Source organism: Podarcis melisellensis (assembly GCF_964234715.1).
Source record: "Podarcis melisellensis genome assembly, chromosome: 8".
In the NCBI taxonomy this organism is placed as follows: Eukaryota; Metazoa; Chordata; class Lepidosauria; order Squamata; family Lacertidae; genus Podarcis; species Podarcis melisellensis.
Genome location: NC_138540.1, coordinates 41918117 through 41931501, shown reverse-complemented (window position 1 = coordinate 41931501; position 13385 = coordinate 41918117). Strand labels below are relative to the sequence as shown.

General features: G+C 45.9%; 1 protein-coding gene across 1 annotated transcript in view; it reads right to left on the bottom strand.

Annotated features, from left to right (window-relative positions):
* PIEZO1 (piezo type mechanosensitive ion channel component 1 (Er blood group)) overlaps window positions 1-13385 on the bottom strand; it is a 111446-nt gene that overhangs the window by 53266 nt on the left and 44795 nt on the right. The window contains exons 2-3 of the mRNA XM_081920254.1: window positions 9417-9512; window positions 3431-3553 (exon numbers count right to left, since the gene is read on the bottom strand). Coding sequence (XP_081776380.1) covers window positions 3431-3553; window positions 9417-9512 — 219 coding nt within the window. The remainder of the gene's footprint in view (window positions 1-3430; window positions 3554-9416; window positions 9513-13385) is intronic.

The following is a 13385-nucleotide window of genomic DNA, read 5'->3' as shown; positions in this document are numbered from 1 at the left end:
TGCATAGCTGCTGGAATAAACAGGATGAATGGTTCATCAAGATCTGTGAAATAATAGGATGCATAGACCTCCTCTTCCAAATTAAGGGAATATTACTGACTACTAAAATCAATAATCCATTTCCTGATTTGTTTGTTTTTGGAAAGGTGGTTTGTTGTTGTTGCTGTTTAGTCGTTTAGTCACGTCCAACTCTTCATGACCCCATGGACCAGAGGGTTGTATCCTATCTACTGCGGGTCTGCTGTGAGAAGTACTAGTGTGGAACACCACCCGTGGATTACACAAAGTTGTCATATACTGCATATGAGCTGAGCAGCTCAGACTCTACTATATATTTTGGAAAAGCTGTTGGCTTGCTATGCATTTGGACACGTATTAGAATATCATTACTAAAATTTGCACAAAGGTTATTGAGATCAAGAAGCAGGTTTCCATCTACGTTTGCATACAATGGGACACCATATTGAACCAAGATGGCAGACCAACCCTTTCAAAACTGCAGTTTTTTCACCACTGATCTTAAAACTGTACTGTTTTTCCAGTTTCTGAGATTCCCTAAGCACCACCGAATATGAGGCTGCTAGTTGGAAGCCACCCAGAGTTGCTGGGGAAACACAGCCAGATGGACAGGGTATAAATAAATAAATAATGAAATGCTTGAGTATAATCAACGGATATTTCAGGTCTTTGGAGAAGTGACTTATCAGATGTATGCAGAGATGTGGCTTGTAATCTAGTTTTCCCTTTTCCTAGATTTCCTTCCGCACAAACATGATCCAGTGTGCCTTGGTTATATTCCTTCAGAAATGAAACTGTTTTCTCTGTCTTTCTATTCTATTTCTTCCTCTTCTGCTAAATGTTTTAAGAATCAACATAAAGAAGTCTCAAGGATGAGATGTTTGAACATCACTTCAAAGCTAAGCATGCTTCTGTAGCTCACAAGCAAAGTGCCGTCATTTTAAATGGAGCCACCTTCCAAAAATACAGTATCACAAAACTGTAGAGTTGGAAGGGACCCTGAGGATCTCCTAGTTCAACACCCTGTAATGCAGGAATATGCAGCTGCTCCATACGGTGAATGAACCTGCAACCTTGGTGTTATCACCACAGCACTCTAACCAACTGAGCTACCTGTGAAGGTTGTAAGGAAGCTCAGCAACCTATGATGCATGCAAGTTCAGGGTCTGGAAGGCAGCAAACACAGCCTGGGCTCTTTCTACATCCTTTCCCCAGTCCCCTTGTTCTATTTGTGGGGGAAACCACCTAAGAAGAAGAGTTTGGATTTGATATCCCGCTTTATCACTACCCTAAGGAGTCTCAAAGCGACTAACAATCTCCTTTCCCTTCCTCCCCCACAACAAACACTCTGTGAGGTGAGTGAGGCTGAGAGACTTCAGAGAAGTGTGACTGGCCTAAGGTCACCCAGCAGCTGCATGTGGAGGAACGGGGAATCGAACCCGGTTCACCAGATTACGAGTCCACCACTCTTAACCACTACACCACACTGGCTCTTCATCTTTTCATCTTTTCATCTAAGCTTTTCGTCTTATCAGGTCTGGGGAATCCAGAAGGGAAGCCCTCCAGGAAAAGGGGTCAGTGCCAGCAGACTAAGCCCAGGGTTACGAAAGCTTGGAGACAGCTCTTCCAAAGGAACTGCTGTGAGAAGGTGAAAAGCAGAGAACAGGAAAGTAGCAGCACTATTCTGGGGCTGTGGGAATGGGCTCAGCTTGTGTGGAGCCACTTATTTTATACGCCTGATGCGGAGGAGGCAGAGAAGATGAAAAAACTTGTCCTGTTTAAGAATCTCAGCAGAAACGAAGAGAGCAGAGTATATTGAGATGTTTCTGGAACCAATGAACAGCTGTGATCAACCTTGAAAAGCCATCATGTTTCATCTCAAAATTGGAGTTCTCAAAAAAAAAAACCCCAACCACAACAGGCCATCAATTTCAAAACTTTCTGTTGGGAGAGAAGTTCCATTTCCTGAGCATCACAAGTGACAAATTAAGTTCTGACAGGCAAAGTTGTTCCATCCAGAGAAGGAGAGGAGAAGCTGTCCAGGCTGGATTTCCATACAGGGAACATTCCTTGATGCCTCCGATTCCATTGTGCAGAGAGAGAAAGAGAGAGAACACGCTGCTTGCCAGACAGCCCCACCTAATCCCCCCAGCCCGGCACGCATACCCCAGCAGACTCTGCATGCAGTTGGCAGAGAAAGATGTCAAGAAAAACAGAAGGGCCAGGGGATCACAGGCCTCGCATTCCAGCCATGCTCAGGGTCAGGCCCAGTCTTCCTGGGTCTCCTCTTTTACAACCACTTGTAAATAGCTTCATAAACCAAAGTGTCACCACCAGTCAAAGCATTTGGAGCCAGGCAGCAGGGTGGCATTTTTCCTTGAGAGGCTGGAGGGCTGTGACGGGAACAAAGTTCTTTACAAAAAATATATATATATGTATTGATTTTAACAAAGAAACAACAGCATACAGCATTACCGCTATGTCTGAAAAGATTCAGGCACAGGGAAATTACAAAACAAGTTTTAGATAACAGCAAACAAAGAAAGCAGAAAACAATAAGGGGAATTGTTGAACAGCCAGGTACAAATAGAATGTGCAAACGAAAAGCAGAGGAACAGAGCTCTTCTAATCTACTGCAAAGCAAAATGCATGTATATTTGGGATGCAAAAGCATAAAATTTGCTCTAGCGTGATCTTTTAAGAGCAGGAGTTAATATTATCACAGCAAATGTCTGGCCACAACAAGAATGCAGCAGGTACTTGTAAGGGAGGAACAGCCAAGTCTGGGGGCTAGGAAGATGCTTTAAAACTCTTAGCATGCCTGCATATTCTCCCTTAAATATCCCCCCCCCAAAGTCCAGTTTTGGAGCTCAGTTGGAAGAGAGGGTTGGAAAAAAAAAAGACCTGTGGTGACTCGTGCCCATTAATTCACTCCTGGCAAATGCACCACCCCCAGCCCACAGCATCATCATTACACAGTTCCCAAACCTGCACTTCTCTTGTAACATTTACTTCTGCTCTAAAGCTGCTTCCAGAATTCTGCTATTCTGCAGGAAGGATTCAATTTGCATACTGGCAAATTCACATTATGCAATTAAAGTAGATTCAGGCTTGCGCAACAAACCCGCATCCCCCTGCAAAAAAAAAAAAAAAGGACTGTTGTGGTAAGGAAAGTGCACTAGAAAAATGCACTAGAAAGCGTGGGATAACAATTGCCTGATGTGACATCATATAACGTCCCCACATACAAATCAGAATGAATGTTCCATAAACAGCCAACATCATACAGCTTAACCACCAGCTTTGTGCAAACAGATTGGGATGAATGCTCAGTAAACAGGTCAGCTGGAAGCGGTCTATGTCTTTCTCAATGGCAACATCCCAAGAGAAGCAGAGGGAACAAGGTACTCACAATTGTGTCCCAGTAGCTGGTCCAAGGTGGGGATGGTGTACAGGCATATCTGGAAAACCAAATGGGCAAGGAGAAAAAGGATGCTGGTTCCCAAGAGGGCTCGGAGGAGACGTCCTGTGTGACCTGCAGAACAAAGCAGAAAGCAAGAGCTATTTCAAAGTGCTCAGAAGCAATGGGTGTACATTATCAGGCAGATTTCTATGGGCATGTGTTTGCCCATTGAGGATAACACTATGCATCTGTCAAAAAAAAAGGGGGGGAGGCTCTACTCCAAGCCTGAGGAATGTTTGCCCCTCCAGAGGTTGCTGGACCACAACTCTCTCATCATCCCTGGCCTGGAGCTGATGGAAGATGGAGTTCAGTAATATCAGGAAGGCAGAAGGTTTCCCACAACTGCCACAAAACTCTTGTTTTTCCTCTGAGGCCAGGTTCTCCTCCTTTAATCTGTCCCATCCCACTGGCCTCAGCCAGGCCTGTACACCTCATGACCTTCCAGGCTCAGCACAGCCCACCAACCATGTATGGCAGCCCTCCAGGGTCTTAATAAACCTACTGCCTACTGTTTGCAATGACTGCCCAGGAGTGCAGAGGGTTTGTTGAGACCCTGGATAGGGTTGTAATAGGCTTAGAGGACCCTGAATCATGGAGACTTGGCCTACATGGAGCCAGGAGTTAAGCCTGCAGGGTCCACCCCACCGTGGCCATCCCAAGAGAAGGAGGAGGGCATTTGCTTTACAACAATGCAGCTCCTTGCAGCTCTGGCCAGGACCCCTCTGGGTTGCTGGCTGCTCACCTTGCGGCCCACAGCTGGAAAATTCCAACGAGATCTCTTGCAAGGAATGGCCAGAGTCAGATCTTCCACCAGATGCTGCTAAGCCCCCTGTGCTCCTCGCATACGCCTCATAAATCTAAGGACGCTGCCGGCAGGGGATGGGGCGGGGAGGCGGGGGGAGGCGCAAGGGGGTGGGGAGAGGAGAGCTCACATTTTCCTCTCCAGACTGGAAAAAAGAGAGAGAGAAGACTCTCCTTCAGCCATTCAGAGTATCCCTAGAGGGGACCACTGGCAGCTGCCTGAGAGGAGGGGAGCAGCCCTTCCAAAAAATCTTCACTTTCCTTCCTTCTTTTTTACCGTAAGTTTGCTTTCTAGCTCTTTCAAGGGAGGGAGGCTCAGATGGCATGAAACCCATGAAATATTTAAACAGGTAGAGCCATTAGTGGTGGTTCCAGTTATGGATCTGTTCAATGTCGGAGAGGCAAGAGGCACAACGTAGGGCCATTGGAGAGGAGGGAGCAGAATAGAAAAAGGGTCCAATGTGTGAAGGATTCCACCCTCAGTGGAGAACTGGTCTTGACGCCCTAATGGTATTCCCCTTCCTTCTAAGGCTATGAAACTCATACTTTAATTCTTCCACATATAACATTGGCTTATACTGAGTCAAACCGTTGGTCCATCCTTCACCTGGTACAAAATGCAAGCTACCCAGGAGATCCAAACACATTGCATCAACTGACCACTTGCAAGAGGCATCACTTAAAGTACAGTAGAGTGGTACCTCGGGTTACAGACACTTCAGGTTACAGACTCTGCTAACCCAGAAATAGTACCTCGAGTTAAGAACTTTGCTTCAGGATGAGAACAGAAATTGTGCTCTGGCAGCGTGGCAGCAGCAGGAGGCCCCATTAGCTAAAGTGGTGCTTCAGGTTAAGAACAGTTTCAGGTTAAGAACGGACCTCCAGAACGAATTAAGTTCTTAACCCGAGGTACCACTGTAATGAAGTCCAGAGACCAGCACACCCACCAGTCATACATTGCTGGGGATTAAGAACTACGCCACAGACAGTTTATCTCCCCTGCTACCTTAAGCCTGCTTGGATGAGAATTTCTTCCCAGTGCTTCTGGACGGTAATGTATTTAGTGTCATTCTTTGGCCAACAGCACAGCTTTGTACCCCACTCCCCAAAGTACAGTACTTTCAGCCCCATAACAACAAACAAATACAGCACTCAAGATCTAGGCTAGGGGAACTTCTCTGCCACCAAATTTATTTGCTAGGAAGAGCCTCATCACCATTCACACTGCAGGGCTGGTGCAGCAAAGCTTAGGCATTGGCACTAGCAAAGAAATCAACACCCCATAGCAGAGTGCAGCAGATAGACAGAATCTCTTGTGTGCGTAACAAGATAGGAGGGTCCTTGGTGCCCCCAAAATTCACAGAAATTGTTTTGGCTAGACTTAGTACCCTGCCCTAAAACATTAAAGTGGGGCAAACTAACTTTCTCCCATTCTCTTTGCGACTTTCTCTCTTTCGTGTGGAAAATGTGCACCTAGTTTGCAAACTTTGTTGTTTTATTTGATTTATATTCCATGCCTGTCATAGTTTGTGAAATCTGCAATATACACAGCAGGATATTCAGCGTCTTGAACTTTTCCCGCCCTGCATACGCCCCTTTCCCTTTCCAGGTACAGAAGTCCAGCTTCATTTTGAGGTCTCTTGGTTAATCATTTCACAGCCCAGCAGCTATGAATAGAACAAAAACCAGGTTATAATTTTAAACACTGGCCTCACACGCCAGGGAGCAGCGGCAGGACAAGACAACCACCAACCTGCCTGGACTGGGGAGAGGGGAGACCACAAAAGGAAGGAGACTCAAAGATGCCCTCTTTAGCACTATTCACACACACCCCACCACCACCACTTGTTCCTAAATATACTTTACCAGTGGCAGAGAGAGGGAGAAAGCAGAACGGAACAGCACTTGGAAGGAGGCTTGATGCTGAAATTGTCACAAAACAGGCAAAAAAAGACAGGACACCAGGATGTGCCGTACCGGATGTGCTGCCGCATCTCAGTATATCTGCAGACACACTGGGCAAAGTTCACCATAGTTTTATTGTTATGAGTCTAGCCTCCCCTCTCCAGGCTTGTGCCCACCCCCAGCTCAGCCACAATGAGGAGCTTGGAAGCTGTCATTTCCATTTTAGATTAATTGCGGTTTAGTGTCTCATCCCAAGCCTAAGCCTGTGAAACTTAACCACAGTTCTTGGAAACAAGCCAACTTCAAACCTCAGTTTATAAAACTACTTGCTTTCAAGAACCATAGTTAAATATTAAACAGTCTAGGGCGTGCAAGGAGGAGGGGAGCAGGCAGGCCCAAGGAGGAAGGCCATGCTCATTCTCGAGTGCTCAAGCCATGGTTTAGTGTTACATCTGAATCCAGGCACTGTGACTGAAGCCACTGAAGCCTCTCTGCCCTCCTGTCTGTATCATGGGTAGAACTGTAAACATCCATTACCTAGTTGCCTTTGTTTTTTTCCTTAAGACACCACAACGTAGTCATGTGGACTAGTAACTTTTGTGAACTTATTTGCAAACCTAGTTTGATGCGGTGTGTGGGTGTGTGATGGAGATTGTTTTTTGGAGGGGGTGTCAAAGATATTCAAACCTTTATAAAGGCCAGCTTTATCAGATTGCTACAATTTAGCACTTCCTAGGCAGCCAGCAAAAGAAATCATTTACAAGGATAGTAGAAACCTCTTAGTAAAATAGCCCCACCAGTTATGAGAGAACAAAGTTGGTTAACTTCCCAGGCACAATCTGTACTGCTGATGTTAAGAAGTAACGCTGAATTTATTTCAGGAAGGAAGGGGAGGTGAAGGCAAAATTTAAAAGGATACAAAATGAAACTGGTAGATTCCTTTCACTGCTCCTTGGTTGCAGAGAACATTTTAATCCCAACTGAAAGGGCCAAAATAGATGTCTGAGGGCAATCTGAATGCTAGCTGTGGTAGATGGGAGTTGTAATCCAAAGAAATCTGGAGGGCTCTTTTGAGCTCAAGGGGGAGTGGACTCTCTTACTGTAACACGTGGGACCTTGGTGCAAACAGAAAAAACTCCCAGATCTCAAGCATTCAGCAGGATTTCTACAGCTTTGATCAACGTGTGTGTGTGTGCGCGCGAGCACGCAGACTATGTAGGAGCCCCTGGCACCAAAGTGTTCTTTTCAAACCCTGCCCAGGCTTTGCCTGATGCAAAACTATAGATACTGTATTTATGTCCTTTTACTCCTCTAAATTTATGTTATATTTACTTCAATACATTTTAATTTATTTTTATACTGCTATTTCACTGTTTTAGGCTGAGTTCCTGTTTTACTGTTTGCATGATAAATTATTTCCCTTTTAGACTGTAGACACCTAGGTATCTTTGAAATATTAAGCAGTTTATAAATGCTTTTAAATAAATAAAAACAAATAAAAGCAGTTAAGCAGACCCAGGGGACAAGTCTGCCATGTCTGCAAGAAGCACAAATTGATATTGTCAGACATAAGCAGTTATCCTTTTCCTTCCAGGACGGCATTAAAGGACTCCAAGGCCATCTCCTCCAACCTTGAGACCACAGCGTGGCCTAGGTGTTGACTACGATGAAGAGAGAGCAAACACCTCCAGATTAACACCCAAGATAATCCCGTGTGTTGGCCATGTTAAATCTTGCCCCGTGACCTCTCTCTGAGCCTTTGCCTGCCTGGGTGCCAAGCCGGTTAGTTTTCCATTTGTTTTGTGAAGTTGCTGGTGACTGTTCTCTTCCCTGCTTTCACTCCACGGTTGCCTTCTATTATTCATTTTTTAAACAGGAAGGGCCCAGGGAGGTGGGGGAATAGTCCACAGCATACATTTAAAGAACCTGACTCCCCCCCCCCAAAGAATCCTGAGAACCGTAGTTTACCCCTTGCAGAGCTACATTTCCCAGTGCCTTGGACAAACTACAGTTCCCAAGATTCTCGGGGAGGGGTGCTTTAAATGTACATGTGTTCACAGTCTGACATTTGGGCAGAACTTGCCCCAAATTCCTCCCACTTGCTTCAGATAAGGAGCATGACTGTCTTCCAGGTTCAAAGGAGCATGTGTGTCCTGCCGTATGTCAGCTGGGTGGTCAGACTGCTCCTGCTCCCAGCAAAAGCAGTCACCAGGCAGGGCAGGGCAAAACAGCCCTATCCTTCCAAACAGGAAGGGTTTATTAGATTGCCTATCAGAGACCGGAGATGGCTGTGGCGCACAGCCAGGGGCTGGCTGGGGAGCGGCTGAGCACATGGCCAAAGGGTACAGAGGCTCAGAGCCCCTTGGGTGGGCTTCTTGGAGAGGAAAGAAAAGCCTTCCCATTGGGGAGAGGGGAGGTGAAGGATGGATACTGAAACTAGGGAGATTAACCCTACCAGGTCCTGTTACAAGCAACAGAGGGACAGCAGGAGGCTGGAGCTAGGCAGGGGAATCTTGTGCCTCTCCCTTCCTCCACACAAGGCTGTCCAGCAGCTTCTCCTACACTTTTATCTGCTGCAGCATCTGGTGAGGAGACCAACTGAGAACAGGCCAAGCTGAGCTGAGCCAGATCGGAAACACAAAGTCAGGGGATCCATAGTCATAGGTGCGGCTGTTTGGAAATCCATGTTCAAATCCATGTGCCTTGTTGCTAAACTGCTTAATTCATTTAAGGAAATTGCCTCTGCAAGATGTGGTGAAGGGCAGAGCACATGTTCTGCATGCACAGAGTCCCAGGTTCAATCCCTGGCATCTCCAAGTGGCTAGAATGGCAAAGGCTCCTGCCTGAAGGCCCTTTCTTTAAAAATGGTTGAACTAATTTATGGCATTTGCAGCTTCAAGATGTGACGAAGGGCCACAGCACAGTGGCAGACCACAAGCTCTGGTGCCAGCCAAGGTGGTGTAGCGATTAGAGTGTCAGACTAGGGTTTGCGAGACAAGGGTTCAAAGTGTCGTTAGTTCCAATTTAGAACTAAAGAGTGGGTTTTCTGAGAGAAAGCAGTGGGGCAAAGACAAAGCTGCTTGGACCTGTGCCTAGAATGCATGGGACAAGGGGAAAACTGGTTGGAACCGTACTTTCTACACAAAGGACAGGGGGAGTATGGAAGAGCCCCATTGGGAATGGAAGATCCTCCATTCTTCCACAGAAAAAAAAGTGGAAAAACACTTACCTTTCATGGTATATTCCGTAGGGCCCAGGAACCATGGCAAAAGCAGGAGGTAGAGAAGGTACACTAGGGAGAGGCTGTTGAACCGGAACAGGCATGCTGGAGAGGAGGGGAAAGAGAGACAGAGACAGAATTAGCACAGGTTTGGCTGCTTCTGAACACATCTCTTGTGGCAGGTGGATAACATATGCTACATGTTACATGGCTTACCAGATGGACATGCAAATACAGGAAGCTACTGTATTTGTGATGGGTTACAATGGTTATAAATTCAATAGAGTTTTAATCCTATCAATGTCTAATTGCATTTTAATGATTGGTTTTTCTGTTTTTAGCAGTTCCTGTTTTTATTTGTAAGCTGCCTTCAAGGAAAAAGGTGGAGTATAAATACATATAACAACAACAACAGTTTTTAAAAATGAATCACATCCACAGGAATAGGCTGTGTCCTTAAAATATATACATCTCAGATGTCACAGGGCATGGTAAAGAGGTGTGTTTTCATAATTTGTGGAAAGCTGTATAGTGAAGGCGCCATACACACCTCTGCGGGGTGGAAATTCTACAATTTAGGGGCTGCCAAAGAGAACGCCCTTGCCGTGGCCCAGGCTACCCACTCCCCCAACTTCTGAGAGAGGCCAAACAATCAAGAAGGCTCCTTCCACTGATCTTAACACCCAAAAGGGCTTGCAGAGAAGGAGGCAATCAGCACAATTAAAAGTGAATGAAAGGTGTTTTCTCTACATTTTACTCAGAGTAGACCCACCAAGATTAATGGACTAATGTTAGCCATGTCATGAATACATCCCTAAGGTCTTTGGTGCAAGAAAGTCACTTGAAACAGCTCACCCTGTCTGCAAAATGGTCTTATTGCAGTTTGGGAAATGATGTGAAAATGCACTGAAAACTGTGGGGTCAAGGAATGACTAACAGGAACACCCCATACACAAATCAGGATGGATGCTTATTGCCATATACAACCTTCATATAAACAAATCTGAACAAATGCTCAACAAAGACCAGGCATCATCTAACCACTGCGTAAACGTCACGCAGGCAGAACAGGATGAATAAACTGGTTGTTTGGGCTTCAGCCACAATAAGCACAAATGGGGGGAATATAGCAAGGAAAGAGGGAGATTCCTAAAAGCATAACAAATGCTTGCTTGGATTTTTCCAGGTTCTTTTCTTTTATGTCTTTCCATCCCTCTCCACAGGATCACAGGAGGCAAGCTCACGGGTAAGGTCTGAATCCTGCCAAGCTGCCCAAACAAGCTGTCATTTTCCTGGGTCAGACATTGATCATCTGTTGCTGAACCACCCAGCAGGGCTGGCAGAGAACAGAGAGGCCACAGATGTTTCCCTCTGGATGGCTCAGAGTGAAAGGAAAGATGGTTAAGAAATCTGAGCAGAAGCCAAGCCCACAGAGGCGAGAGCTATCTAGGGTCAAAGCACTCTCTGGAGTTGGCCAGCATCGCCCAGGAGAAGTGGAACAACACAGGTGTGATCAAACAAGACCCACACACAAGAACATGGCTAGTCATGCTGGATCAGGCACCTTCTCTTACTTTTGACAGCTTGGGGGAGGCTCTCCCCCGCAAGAAGCAGCCTGGGAGCGGGGGGCAACAGCACATGGCCCGCCCGCAACTCCCAAGCCTCCCCCAAGCTTCAAAATGAAGGGAGAAGGGGGGAAGACAGGCGGCAAGATGGCACAACTCCATTCCTTCCCCCAACGGCTTGGGAGTCGTGGGGGGCACCCAAATGTCCCCCCTCAGTGATGACACCCGGGGTGACCCAGCCCCCCACAGCACCCCCTTTCTCCACCCCTGGCCCCAGATTCCCTATCCTTTCTCCAGGGCTGAAGTGGGTCCAGGTATAGGGAACCTGTGGCCCTCCCAATGGTACTGACTAATATCTGCCCCAGCCAGCATGGCTAATAGTCAGAGATGGCAGGTCTTGTAGTCCAGCGACACCCAAAGGGCCACAGACTTGCAGTCCTGCTCTTGTTTCTGTGGTTGCACGATTAGCACATATAATGATAGATTTGTCTATCCGTCAATTTGTCTAACCCCCTTTTAAAAAGTATTGAAGCCAGCAGCCAGCACCACTTCCTGTGGCAGTTGAGCTAATTATGTGTTTATGAAAAATAAAAGCTTTATTTTGTTTATCCTGAGTCTACGGCCAATTTGCTTCGATGGATGAACCAGAGTTCTTGTAATGTGATGCAACTTTTTCTGGCCTATGACACTTTTAGACAGTAAATGGGATACTGTGGCATGATGTTTTGTTGAGATTCCGCTATGTGGAGCGGCAAATGCAGCCTCACCTGCCGGTTCCGTCAACTGAGGCACACAATACCCAAAGGCCAGTCAAGAAAGCACCATAGATACCTCGCCTCAAAAACGGATATGGTAGAACAAGGTTAAAGCATTTGGGGCTTTTTAGTTTAGAGAAAAGGCAACTGAGAGGTGACATGGTAGAAGTGTATAAAATTGTGCCTGGTGCAGAGAAAATGGAGAGAAAGGTTTTTATTCCTCTCTCATAATACTAGAACCATGCTGTGAATCGTCCCGAGATCTACAGATGAAGGGCAAGACAGAAATTTAATAAATGAAATAAAAATAAACTCAGGGCTATCTAATGAAGCTGAGTGTTAGAAGATTAAGGACAGATAAAAGAAAGTACTTCTTCATGCAACACATATTTAAACTGTGGAATTTGCTTCCACAAGAGCTACTGAAGGGCACAAACAGGAATGGCATTAATGGAGGATTAGACAAATTCAGGGAATGTAAGGCAATGAATTGCTAACCCCAATGGTTGTGTTCCACCTCCACAGTCAGAGTCAGTATGCTTGTGAATACCATTTGCTGGAAACGGCAGGAGGAGAGAATGTAGCTCTGTGAGGGGAACAGGGGTCTCCTAACAACTCTCAGCACCCTCAACAAACTACAAAATGAACTCCGGCAAATGCGTCTTACCTCATCGCCATCTTGCCGACGTAAAAACTCCCTCAACGAACTACAGTTCCCAGGATTCTTTGGGGGAGAAGCTATGGCTGTTTAAAATGGGATGATACTGCTTCAAATGACCAGTGCAGATGGGGTCACACTCCTTAATGCATTCTAATTCTGGAGCTGCTGGTTTCAACTGTCCCTGCGATGGTTTTCTTGTTTGTTTTATTTAAATATAGCAGTCGGAGATAAAACATTCATGGGGACTGAAATGTTCCCTGCACTGGTTAATATGCATTTCCTTCTTGAAAAACAAAACAAAACCAGGAATTGGGGTGGTGAGAGCGCGCGAGAGAAGAAAGGAGGCATGTTCAAGGAGGCAGCCGAAATAAGAGTGCATCCAGAGGACAGTTTGGGAGGCAAGTGGGCAAAGATCCAAACTATGCCCACTTCTGGGCAGACTGTCAATTCCACACCCCTCTGGTTCCACCCCACTGAAGACAGTAGCTATGAGGAACTGCTGAAAAGACGCATTCATTTTTAAGGTAGCTGCTTTGCCTGTTTCTCACATTTTGGGTGCAGCAAACAGATGTGGGGACATCGCCACCCAGACATGGCTCAGCTGCAGGGATGAGCCTTGCTATATATAAATCGCTCTGGTTGACTACACATCCAGAGCAGCAGTTTTTTCCATCTCCTCTCAGGAGGAGTTGCCCCAGTCTGGGGGTACTTTCAGATTCAGTCACACACTGGCATATTCAGGCAGCACAATTAAAGTTGGACTTTTTATGTTATGGAAATTACCCTGAAAAGTGCGGGGTGACAATGGCTTGATGTCACATAACTTCCGTGCAAACAAATCAGAACGAATGCTTAGTAAATAGCCAACTTTGTCTAACTGGCCCATAAACTTTGCACCACCTCCAAAGGTCCTTTTTATTGCTCATTTACACATGCAAATGCTTTGGTATAAACATTATATTTAATTTCCAGTCAGTCCATGGGCATAAGGTTTGAT